The following is a 12,079-nucleotide window of genomic DNA, read 5'->3' on the forward strand; positions in this document are numbered from 1 at the left end:
ATTGCAAAAACAACAAGAAAGGACGTGACAGAAACTGAGGCTTTCATGATCATTTTTATTAATTTCAACTGCACCATACAACACGATCCTCACTTCAGTGACACATTTAAAGCTAAGAGCATAAATTGTTTTAACGACAGCTATACAAATACACCTTTTTTTGGTTTAAAAATCAGTCAGTCACTTGTGTAAAAATCCTCAGTTACATTCAGGAGGAGTTGCTATGCAGCTGTAATTCACTTCTGCTGGCATCCTATGGCACGGAAGTAATCACAACAACGCCACCACAGAGTCTCTCATTACATGATGGTAGTTCAATTACAAAGTAAGAACATCAAAGTAATTTTCAAGACACTTAAGGAGAAAACTGAGCTTTGATCCTGCGACTGACCAACTGGGCATCTGAGTCACAGAAACCTACAGTGTTGGGCCATCAAGTCCGTGTTAGTTTGTCCGGGGGCATGAATCCTGCGTCTCCCAGAGTTCTGAGGGCCACCCTGCCGCTAGGGCGGATGGTGAGCCATGTGATGCTGCCGTTGTTCAAGCCCATACGCAACCAGCCCTCTGGAGGAAACTGCAGAGCCCTGAGAAAACAAATGAAAGATAACAGCAGCTAAGAATGAACCACAGTACTGGAGCAACTGTTATCTTTACATCCTGTTTAATAAATTATTTGATTTATATGTTTGTGACATTGTCCAGAAGTAGTCATTTGGGAGGATAAATACACTTGTTGAAACTAAAGCTCAATCAAATCATTTTAGTGTATTCTCTTCAAATACTATTAACATCAAGGCATTAACAAATGTTTAGTAAAAGAAGCAGACATCTTACAGAGAATTAAACTTGACTTTGGAACAAAATGGTGTTTTGATGTACTTAACGTCCTTTTTATCCATAGTGTCTAATATGGCCAAGAGGAGGCCTTACATATGTAGCAGCTACAATATTTACAATTAAAATCATTTTTCTTTTAAAGGAATGGTTTGACATTTTGGAAAATACACTTATTAGCTTTTTTGCAGTGTTGGATGAGAAGATTGATACCACTTCCATGTTTGTACGGTAACTTGTGAAGCTACAACCACAAGATCGTTAACTAGCTTAGCATAAAGACTGGACACAGAGTGAAAGGTTGAACTATTTGTTACAGGATTCCATTAAAATCACAATGACACAAGCCAAGCACATATTCAATCAAAAAATACTATGGGAATCTATTACGGCAAAGTTTGAATAATGGTTAGCACAACAAGAAGCCAGTAACTTAGCAGCAACGAGGCAAAGCTCTGGCCTCGGCTGAGCCGCGACCACGGAGTCCGCCGGCGACACAAACCTGCAGACAAAATAACGGATGACATTGGCATGACAGACGATGATCTCATAGCTGTCCTCCTTCTGCTTAGGGTCAGCGCGGTGGATGTAGCGGCGGAAGGCTGCCTCAATGCGAGCTCCGTCTTCATGGTACTGCTGGAGGACGGTAGAGAGGTTGAAAGCCACCTTGTCAGATGAAAGGGTTCTGTCTGAACCCCTCAGTCAGTACAGAGTCAATACATGATGCTGCAGTTCAATGTAGGGAATGTATGAGGAGTTTCATTCCAAAATGAGGCCAACTGATACTCTAGCTGTGAAGTTTTTCCAAATGTTATTTTACAAAGTTGTGAAGAAAAAACCTAAATTAGGTGATTGACTCAACCCTACTTGAATAAAGCCTTAGTAATTAAATTTTAGCAACAGATTATGTAACAATGGCAAAATGTTCATCTAAATGAATGTCATGATATAAAAAGATTTATCTTCAGCTGCTACCCTCCTTTAAAACGTTGGCATTTTGGAAATTAACTCTTCCTGTGGTCCATTCCTGTGGCATTGCACTGATGTATTGGCAGATTTTGGCTTGGAGCCCTTGGCTGTGAGCCTTAACAAGCACTTGACAGGACACTTGCACAGACATGTGGGCAGCAGAAAGCTACCTAACCAAATACAAAGATATGCAAATACAGAATATCAGTCCAACAGCCCGCTCTCGTAGTGTGTGTGTGCAGCTTCTCTCACCACAGCATCGGGCTTCCAGTGAGTGACAGGTGGAACCGGCTCGATAGGTGCGCCCTCTCTTAGCAAATCACAGCTCACCAGATCCACTCCTAAGTCCGTATGACATTCAGAGGGAAAATAAAAGTTAATCTAATGTTCTGCATTTCTGCACCAGCTTTGACTGGTACTGTTCTATACAGAATCTAAATAGTAACAAGATACAACAAAGATAAAGAGGATATGAATAGAAATTTTAACAGTGTGTCAAGTCAAACAATATCTTGATATAGTAAGTGACTAAGATATTTGAAGAGGCACATACTGGCCAAAATTACACAAGTACATAATTATTTTTAAAAAAGCACTTTTGTACTTCAGTAGCAATGTTATCCCCACATAGTTTGTCTAATATACTCAATGTTTTTTAGTCCAAGTATCCAAATAAACTCAAAATCATATCAGAAGTCAGAAGAATTGTTTTGTGGATGAGACAAAAAAATAAATAAACCAAAAACTACTTTAGGTGTAGATTGCAACCACAAATATAGTGAATATACAGCTAAAATCTAGTATGTACTGATGATAAAAAGCAATATTAAACATTAAACTTAATTTCTTTTTTCTTTATCATTTATTGTTCATATAACATGCATCCTAAGAAGTCCTTAAAGACTGAAACAGTGATTGGCGCAATAAAAAATTAATGAACTTTCCAAACTTTCCCAATGTGGAGGCAAAGAAAGAAGTAAGAAGCCTGGGTGTTTGACCGTGCAGCTCTGAAAAGCAGTGTGGCATCTATCCACTACCTGGAAGGTGTTTGCTGATGATATTTGCGGTCTCTGTGGCCCTGGCCATGCTTGAGTGGATCAGAACATCATACTTCAGTCCCAACGCTGCCAGGCGCTTGCCCGTCAACTCAGCCTGCTCACGACCTGGAGAGGGAACATGACAGTCATCATTATATTTAACACACGTCTGTAAGTTCCAGTCACTGGACTATGGGGGAAAATTTTGGTAACTGGTAACTTAAGTTGTTACTAAACCAACTGCTCTAAGGGTGTCATTGAGAAAAGCAAAGAGTTATACTGCATCCTTCAACTTAGACAAAGACACAACAGCACACACCAGAGCTGCTGATGCATACTTGTAAGCCTCCATTTCAATGATATAACACCCCAAACTGTAAAGTGGAAAATGTATTTCTGGTCAATGAGAAGACATTAAGAGGCCATTCTGAAACTAGACCTAATGGTGTGAGGATCCTCTCTTTGTCGCTGATCCCGCTCAGGTTGTACTGGGAGTGTCTGATGAGGAGGATGTTGCGTGTAGCTTTAGGTTTGCCATTGTCCTGCTCGGAGCTGGGGTCTTCCGTTGCGCTCTCTTTCTTCTTCCCATTGGTCAGTGCAGATGGGTCTCTCCTGAAAAGAGTTAGGATGACCGTGATCTTGAGATTAGAAGTGGCTTTGGTCTCTCATGGTTAAGTTGAGGCATGGAAAACTGGGTTAACACAACTATAATTTAGGAAGATGGTCGGTAAGATACATTGAAAAAACTTCCATATATCTTGTTCTGTACTGTTTGGAAAGATCCCTACGCCAGACTCAAAGAAAAAAGCTATTTATACAAGATTTGCTTTTCAGTGACAATGCACCTCTTAGAATAAGGATCGTGAACTCTTACAGATCCTTAAGACCCACTCTTAGATTTGGCATAAATCCAAAACTTCAAGTATAGCTTTGGTCATTCAGCAAGATCTAAAATTCAGTAAGGCCAGGATCCTCCTAGTGGCACTGGCAGGTAGTTGCAGCCTGTGGCATTCTGGTGGGAGTTGAAAGACTCGCTGTCAACCAAATTTCCTGGGTTGTCAGCAGCCCTTAATCTGTTTTAGGATGGTTGTTTAGCATCCACGTTCACCTTTTTTGTTTTTTTACTTATTTTATGTAATTACTTCTGCCAAGGAGGTTATGATTTTGCCTGTTTTGAAATAAAAAGGCACAAAATTAGACACTTTACTGACCCTCTGTTTTATTATTGCAAGAGTGAAATTGTGTAACATAAAAATAATTTAGCAAACATAAGTTTAGTAACGTAGGCGACTTAATAAAACATAAAATTCTGAAAAAGTCAGCTGACATAGTGACAACTGACATAGTAAAGTGGTATAAATATTAACATTAAATGTAATAATACAGCATGCTCCGATAGCCTACTGGTTAAGATACATGAGGAGGGGGACTTTATGCCTTTATCATAGGGACAGTGTAGTTATGACAGGAAAAAATAAAGGGAGAGAGACATGGGGCACAACATGCAACAAAGGTCCACTGCCGGACTTGAACTGGATATGAGGCATGTGTCTTACCAATAGGCTACCAGAGCACACAATACTATTTCATTTAATATTTTAATATTTACACCACTTAACTATGTCAGTGTCAGTTGTCACTTTGCTGCTGCTTAGATGTCACAAAAATGTGAAAAACATAGACAAAAAAGGAAAATAAACAAGTTTGTAAATAAAAATGTGAACATGTAGCTGACTTTTATCATTTTATTTCTTATTTATTAAGTAGCCTACATGTTACTAAACTTATGTTTTCTCAATCATGTTTAAACCTGTGTTCACACAATTTTGTTTAAATCACACAATTTCACTCTTGCAATAATAAAACGAAGGATTAGTAATGAGTGTTTTTTTGTTCTTTTTTATTTCAAAATGGGCAAAATCATAACCTCCTTGGTGGCAGTAATTACATAAACTGAATGAAAAACAAAAGTGGAACACGGTTGCTCAACAACTATCATAAAACAGACTTCGTGCTGCTGACCTGTAATTGAAACAAACCAGGAAATTTGGCCCTGCCCTAGTTGACAGTGAGTTTTTCAACTGCCAACAGAGTACCACAAGCTGCCACTGAGGTGCCACAGCGGTGTCACAGGGTGCCACATCTGTGTCACAGCCTGCCACTGAGGTGCCACAGCGGTGTCACAGGGTGCCACATCTGTGTCACAGAATGTCACTGAGGTGCCACAGCGGTGTTACAGGGTGCCACCGAGGTGACACTACCTGCCAGTGCCACTAGGAGGATCCTGGCCTCACTCCTACAATTTCCTCCTAAATATATTTTAACCAAAATAACGTTACATCGCGTTGGATGGGCTATTGTCCAACGGATACAAGATTTGGCGTTACACTCATACAAAGCTGTGAGGTAGAAAACAGACAGAACATAAAACACAAAAACATCTTCGTACAAATAATCACACAGTCGTGAGACAACGCGTGTGGAGGCTCATACTTATCCCAGTTGAAGTCCCAGGCGTGTCCCGTCGGGGCGGGTGTGTGGCTGGCTGATGTCCACGCCGGCTGCGCAGCTTGAAGGACGGTGAATTTCGGCCACCGACTGGCCGCCTCTCTGCGCTCACCGAAATATCCGCGGGAGTCTGCAGCGGCAGCCGCGAATACTAGAACCGCAGAGCCTCCGGCGAACCCACAAATAAGTTTGAAAGTTTTCCTATACGACATACTGCGAGCTCCCTCGAAGCAGCAAACTAATGCTAGCTAATTAGCTGAGCTTAACTGATGTGCTGTTAACAAAGTGCACCGCTATCTCTTCTCACAAGGTTTTCTGTTGCTAAATGGCTTTTAGCTGTTAATTCCAACCCGAGAGAAGAACATAAAATACGCTTTTTGTAGCACCAATATGTACCAGACCGCGGTGGAAACTAAAAATATAGTCGGCAAAGGAGATGGCAAGCTAATCTTGGCAGCTTCCTACAAACACTACGGTGGCCAGTGCGAGCCAAAACAGTTGCTTTCGCATAAATGTAGAAATATGCCACTCGAGGGCGCCCTAATCCATAAACCCACAGTAGTACAGCGTAGATTATTTTCCCTTCTCTGTAAACTCCACTCAACACAAGAATTCAGTGGAGTCAAATGTATGAGCTTCTGAGACACCGGTTAACATTTTAAAGCCACACATCTCAACACATAAATTCAATAAAAGTTCAGCTCCTTTAAGAAAATATCGCTGCTTCCTACAGTCTATTTCGGCAATAGAAGATTAACACAAATGCTCATTTTTATCAACTGAATTTTCATGTAAAATTGCGCCGATTGGTTACAGAATCATACCGAATTTAAGAATGGGACCACACTTTTTCTATAAAAGCTATTACGCCTGGTTTGTCCATTTGTGTGCCTGTATAGGAGGACAGCAAGAACATACTGCAAGAATCTAGATGGACTTTGGTGCAGCTGCATATCCGAAACAACCTGCAATGTTTCAAGACATGAAAACTGTTAGTCTTATTAAACTTTGAGAGACATTATGATGTTAATTAAACACATAACACGTTTAATTAGGTAAACCTTTTGCGAGAAAGGTAGTTTTTTTATATCCGCAGAATCTCTCAGGTAAAAAAAAAATATTGCAGAGTGACTAAATGCTTTCAGTGATGACACGCAGAGTAGTCGACGTTATAGCACCGCTCATTTTCTTATGAAGACACTTGCACGGTTGCACGGCACAGAGGCTCCACCTTTTCAAGCGGTTCAGTGACCTCACCAGTGGGCTGGATTGTAAGGGTGGGATTTCCAGGCTTTCAGAAAGCTCCATGTATTCCTGCCTCTCTCTATCTTAGGATCTATGCGGCTTCAACGGTAGCAAAGACGGACTGGTTGTATCTTTTAATAGCCACAGAAAGGCCTATATATTGCACACTGGATCTTTTTTTCTACATGCGACTCCAATCGGAATAAATAATTGAGGAATGTGGAAATTACAGAATGCCCAACAGCGCTGGAAAGAGATTTAAACCCACCAAATACATCCCAGTGTCCACAGCTGCCACACTCCTTGTGGGATCGACCACTTTATTTTTCGTTTTCACGTAAGTTGCATCGCTTCTTGTTCTGTGCATAACGGGATTTCCATACAGTGTGTGCCGCCAGATTACACAGGCAAAAGTGGATGGCAGCTCGAAGTTTGCATGGGTGGATTCAGTCACTTAGGTGGAATAAGTGGTTTTCTATCTGTCCCAATGGGGAATCTCGCAGTGGTTCTGAAATGGGTTTGCCAAAAAAAAAAAAGCAGCCCTGTGCCGCCTTCCTGTACAGCCTCAGTGAGACCATTCAGCCATAATACCTGCAAGGCAAACTTCCAATAAGCCATGCAAGTTTAACAACGCTGTGATCGCAAAGGAGCCCACAGTTTAGGCCGCAGATACTCACTTTCCATTGAAAAAAAAAAAACCGCAGGCAGTTGTTGATAGAATTAAAATGGTTGCATTGGCTCGGCAGGCGGTTGAGTTTGATTCATGCATACTCATTTTGGGTTGATACAGTGTCACAACAGCCTATCAAGAAGGTTTATAATCATCCTAAACTAGCAGCTCCCAAAGTGGAGTCCTGCAGGGGTCCCCCAGCTTGGTTTTATTGCATTTACTACTACCATGTCTGACCCAATGTGTGGACAGCAAGAAAAGTGTTTTTCTTTGAAGGAAATGTGATGAGCTGAGCTGATAATGTATGTGCAACTTCTGATCCAGGCCAACAGGTCCTTACTCTCTCAAAGTCAGATGATATGACAAGGTGGTGACTGTGGTCAGTCCACACCAGCTGCAATTAGGAGGATGATTACATATCAACACAACCCATCAACAAACATCACAATCACTCCAGGTATACCCCCATGTAGAAAGGCTTTCGCCCCAGGCCCCTCTATCTGATGAATGAGGCGTTTAGTGCTGTGACGTTACTACAGAGCTGCCACTATGGGAAGGGAGATGAGAGCGAGAGAGAGAGAGAGAGAGAGGGTGGTGTGTCTGGTGTGAATCATCATTCCCACTTACATTCTTCCCTAGTGTTAACCCTCAGGTGAACGGATTATCAGTGAAATCATCGTCATGCTCGATCTCACACCCTCAAGAAACCCCAAGGGAGGCTGAACATCAGTTTAGGAACATCTGAGCCAGATTAAGGACTGTAGGGATACATCATCCAATCATTCTCCTATGTAGACTCAGTGTGTCCACTGAAGAATGAAAAGGCTGAATGTGATTCTTCCCCATCCAAGGTTGGGTGGTTTTAAAGTGTTTTAAAACACATATGTCACAAGGGATGATGTGTCACTGCATTTGCATAATATTTTGAATACACATTTTCTACTTAATATGCCTTTAATTAATAGCTGCTGTGGGTCTAATGCTGTTTGTGTACTTAAACAATTAAATCATGTATTGCTAATCTGTTTTGGATGCAGGAAAACACTGATGATGCTTTAGCTGCACCCTGACAGGAGGAAACATATGGTGTTTGTGGGTTGTGCAGGTAGCTTGGATTGTAGCTTTAAAATCCCATCACTCCTTGGTGTGCTGTCTAGGGCTTTGCATACACAAACGGCCTGATTTACAAGTCTCGGTGTACAATGAATGTGTCATGATTTTATTGGATTTTGCAATTCAGTCACATTGTTCACAGAAAGCAGAAGTCTGAATTTTTGCTGCCCAGAGATTTTTAAAAATATTGCTCTTTTGCCGGGGTTCAACCTACACTTTAAGGTTCATCCCCCAGCAGATGGTTTAAGGGTGAGGATTAAGACTTTACTCTGTTGCTCTTTCTTTTAACAGTAAAAGGCCCAGAGGATTGAGTCTAGTATAATAGAACCCCCTGGGGAGCCGTACACATCCAAACTAGGCCATGTCTCCCTATTCTCAAACACACATAGAGTCCATTATGTTGTATTCAGTCTACCCTTGTCTTTGGCTGGAGAGCTAAGCTACATATGTACAGAACAGTGTCAGTGATAAATGTCTTTATCTAAAAGATCTGTGACGTGCAACAAGTGCAAAAGTAGGGACATTTTTAATTCCTACCTTGTTAACCTTGCTTATTCAGGTCCAGAGACAAATATCTTTTTTTATGCCCAGGACTCAGTGTGTTAAATGTCTTACTGTTGCCAGCAGTCTACTTGGTGTCATGTGGGCGGTGGAGGGTGAGACCTTGGGCCAGCACTGGCTAACACACACACTGTCCACGGTGTCATGGTGTTTGGCTTACTGACACCTGACCATTTGTGTTTCCCACTGAGATTGAATTAGAACACATTAGTACAGAATTATTTATATCTCCAGAGCATGACCACGACCCATCACAAAAAACCTGATGATAAATTAAGCTTTTAGTCATGGTTTAGCCACGATAATATTATCCCAGCCTGATCTGTGTCTATAGCGAGATTCTATTATACAGCAGCTTAGACCTCTTGCCATATCTAAATGTAGCCCAGCTCTGTGTGGCTGCACTGAAGAAGCTCTCTTTTACCTTTTAGTAATTCCTTAGGATGGCTTAATCACTTCCCTTGATTATACGCCAATGAATAAACCTGTTGTGGAAACAGAATAGCCAAGCCAGCCATTATCATTCGTTGCCAAGCCTAATAGGCCACACTTTATAGTACGCATGGGTGGATGAATGGAAACTGTCAATTGATTATCTGGACAAGACTTGCGTTCAGCACTTTTTTTGCGGTGTGGTGATGAATTATAAGAGAGGTAGTCAGTGGTGGCATTTGTTGCCAGCATATCTCCAGCCTGAGAGCAGAGCAGCGTATGAGAACAGGAATCTAATCTTCAGCTTCCACATCTGTTTCCTGCTTTTCATTGTGCATCCATTCAATCGGACTTCATTCAGATGCTACAGAATGCATTGTTCTGCATTTGTTCTCCGCTCAGAAGGTCTTGTAGAGATTTTTAATCTCTAGGTATTTACAATGTGTTGGTTGACGGAGTGCAGAGTTGCAGAAAGATGTGAAAAAGGGGGTGGCAGTTAACTAACATTCACCTTTTTAAAACAAGTGGTTCTGTACTGAACCAATTTAAGTCCTATATCTTGGCACATATATAGCATATTGAACCATTTTACAGGGTTCATTATCTAGAACCTCTGAGAAACTGGTGTTTGGAGCGATATTGTTCAATAGGGTGCCTCATTTATGCAGTACAGTAACTTCTCTCACAACAACAGTGGTAGTAATAGAAGTGCAGTATTTCTCTGGTAACAAGGACACAGAAACGGATGTAATCTGGGCTAAAACTGAACCACATTTATTAACATAAAAGCTAGTGTTATGTAGATAGGCCTTTATCTGCACAGCATTTACATTTAGTTAGGCTACAATTGGTTTAGATGTCATTTTAAGGATTTTAATGAGGTAAATTATTATTTTTTTCTCTAAATATTCACCTTTCCCCTCTCCACTCTGCTACCTTTTATGGTGTAATATTCATTGAAGGTCTAAAAGCATTCTGTAACTAAATGTTTGATGATTGATCCTAATTGGCGTCCTGCATGTGATTATGTATGCGGAGATGCTGTTGTGTTATTGCAAGGGGTTCGGTAAACAAGATTGTAATCATCAACGTCTCACTGCTTGGTATTAGTGTCCATTAGAGCCAGTGAGCCTTCCTCCTGCGTGACGTTAGTGGCTGCAGAGCACCCTGTGTTTGACTGTAGTGAAATTAATTGTTGGTTTAACTCATCATGTTTATGCTCGGTGTTGGAGCCAAACCGTCTTGGCTGCCCGCTTTAAATATTGCTCATATGACATTGTGGCTGATTTGGGTTTAGTTTGTTTATTTAAATGTGTGATGGAGAATATATTGCCAAGTTTAAGATGTGGCGAGGGCAGTGCATTTCTCCGAAGGAGGAAATTACCAATTGACATGTAACTATTATGCCTCAATAGCTCTTATAGCTCTTTTTTCAGCCTCCCTGGTGTGATATTCATGTACAGCATACTGAGAAATGAACAGGAGTTTGTAGCATGCCTGCACAACTTCTGAACTTTAACCTCCAAGTGAGCTTTACAAAAATATTTTCATGATTCCCACGAGAGGAGCAAATTTCAGCTCTTAAGGCAAGCTCATCAGTATTCGTCTTCAACATGTCCTACCCATCTTGCTATCGGAAACATTCGCTGAAATGCTTCTACACCTCTGTCCTCACATGCTGTCACAGCATTAGATTTCAGCAACTCAGCTGAGTTGGATAAGGAGGGATCCTGTCCTCATGTCACACAGAGGATAAAACTATGATAATCTTGACTGAAAACTGACGAGGCCAAAAGTAGCTGATGGACTTACAAGCTCACCAGGCCCAAAAGATCCCCTTGGTTTATAATCCATGTGGTGCAGTCTCCTGGTTTGTAGAGATAACTGCTATATTTTTTTTCTTTGAGGATAAAACCAGTAGCAGGTCGGTGTGGTGTGACTAGCTTTGTCAGATTAGATAACGATGTAATTTCCTCTGTAGGTCCTCGTTTTGTAGAGAAGGCCTGAAGATTGACAATTGCAGAGCAGGGTTGTGTCAATTCTGCTCTCAGAAGGTACTTAAGGGGACAGGTAATAATGAATGGAGAAGGGACCTTATTTCACTTTGAACTGATGAAAAAGATTAGGCCACAATTATATATTGACCCAAAGCTTTTTGACATCATACTCTCATTGCTTTTGACAGCACATCTTTGGTTCCTGGTACTGCAGCTTCACCCATGCACAGCTTTCAAGGTGATGTAGAATACAGAAGTTTCCTTTTTCTAAAACACCACGCTTTGAGTCAGAGGGACTAACTTTATTCATTGTGAACGATTTATCCTCGCAAATAGTCAAATAGTATTATGACCCACCTCCTATGTCTTGATTTCATCAATACAGAAGCAGAACTCCTTTGTTCCTCTTTTTGGCCTCCATGATCATCAGCCAGGAAAGAGGCAGAAAAAGGCACATAGGCATGAGGGAGAGTGCACAGTTGAAACACTGCAAATAACAATTACTCTGACAAAACACTCAATGCAGACAGACACAGACATTCCACGGAGTGAAACAGATGAAAGAGCAGAAGGAGTTAACAGATAAGTAATTAGAATAGTAAAAATTAAAATAAGTTCCCTTTCAAATCAATTATCCCAAGATACAAGTGGAAAGTATTGTTCTTGCAACTGCATTTATAAACTTTTTTTTTTACTCAAACGTAGTTTAACTA

The 12,079-nt window shown here is 41.0% G+C and overlaps 2 protein-coding genes across 5 annotated transcripts in view; one reads left to right on the plus strand and one right to left on the minus strand.

Moving 5' to 3' along the window:
• Positions 1 to 35: 35 nt before the first annotated feature.
• pgam5 (PGAM family member 5, serine/threonine protein phosphatase, mitochondrial) lies at positions 36 to 5,816 on the minus strand. Of its 4 annotated transcripts, none has more exons than XM_042420985.1 (6): positions 5,334 to 5,816; positions 3,280 to 3,452; positions 2,841 to 2,966; positions 2,056 to 2,150; positions 1,337 to 1,467; positions 36 to 584 (listed from the first exon to the last, which is right to left on the minus strand). In XM_042420985.1, the coding sequence occupies exons 1-6, from the start codon at positions 5,558 to 5,560 to the stop codon at positions 434 to 436; spliced, it is 903 nt and encodes a 300-aa protein (XP_042276919.1). In that variant the 5' UTR covers positions 5,561 to 5,816; the 3' UTR covers positions 36 to 433. The 4 variants fall into 4 exon arrangements, with proteins under 4 accessions (XP_042276919.1, XP_042276918.1, XP_042276921.1 ...); XM_042420984.1 differs by having other exon boundaries at positions 1,337 to 1,470; XM_042420987.1 differs by having other exon boundaries at positions 2,056 to 2,144; positions 5,334 to 5,815.
• Positions 5,817 to 6,104: 288 nt separating this feature from the next.
• The window catches only part of zdhhc8b (zinc finger DHHC-type palmitoyltransferase 8b), a 70,384-nt gene continuing 64,409 nt past the window's right edge, over positions 6,105 to 12,079 (plus strand). Inside the window, exon 1 of the mRNA XM_042420983.1 lies at positions 6,105 to 6,930. Coding sequence (XP_042276917.1) covers positions 6,827 to 6,930 — 104 coding nt within the window. The 5' untranslated portion in view covers positions 6,105 to 6,826. The remainder of the gene's footprint in view (positions 6,931 to 12,079) is intronic.

The sequence above is a fragment of the Thunnus maccoyii genome, chromosome 9 (assembly GCF_910596095.1).
Source record: "Thunnus maccoyii chromosome 9, fThuMac1.1, whole genome shotgun sequence".
In the NCBI taxonomy this organism is placed as follows: Eukaryota; Metazoa; Chordata; class Actinopteri; order Scombriformes; family Scombridae; genus Thunnus; species Thunnus maccoyii.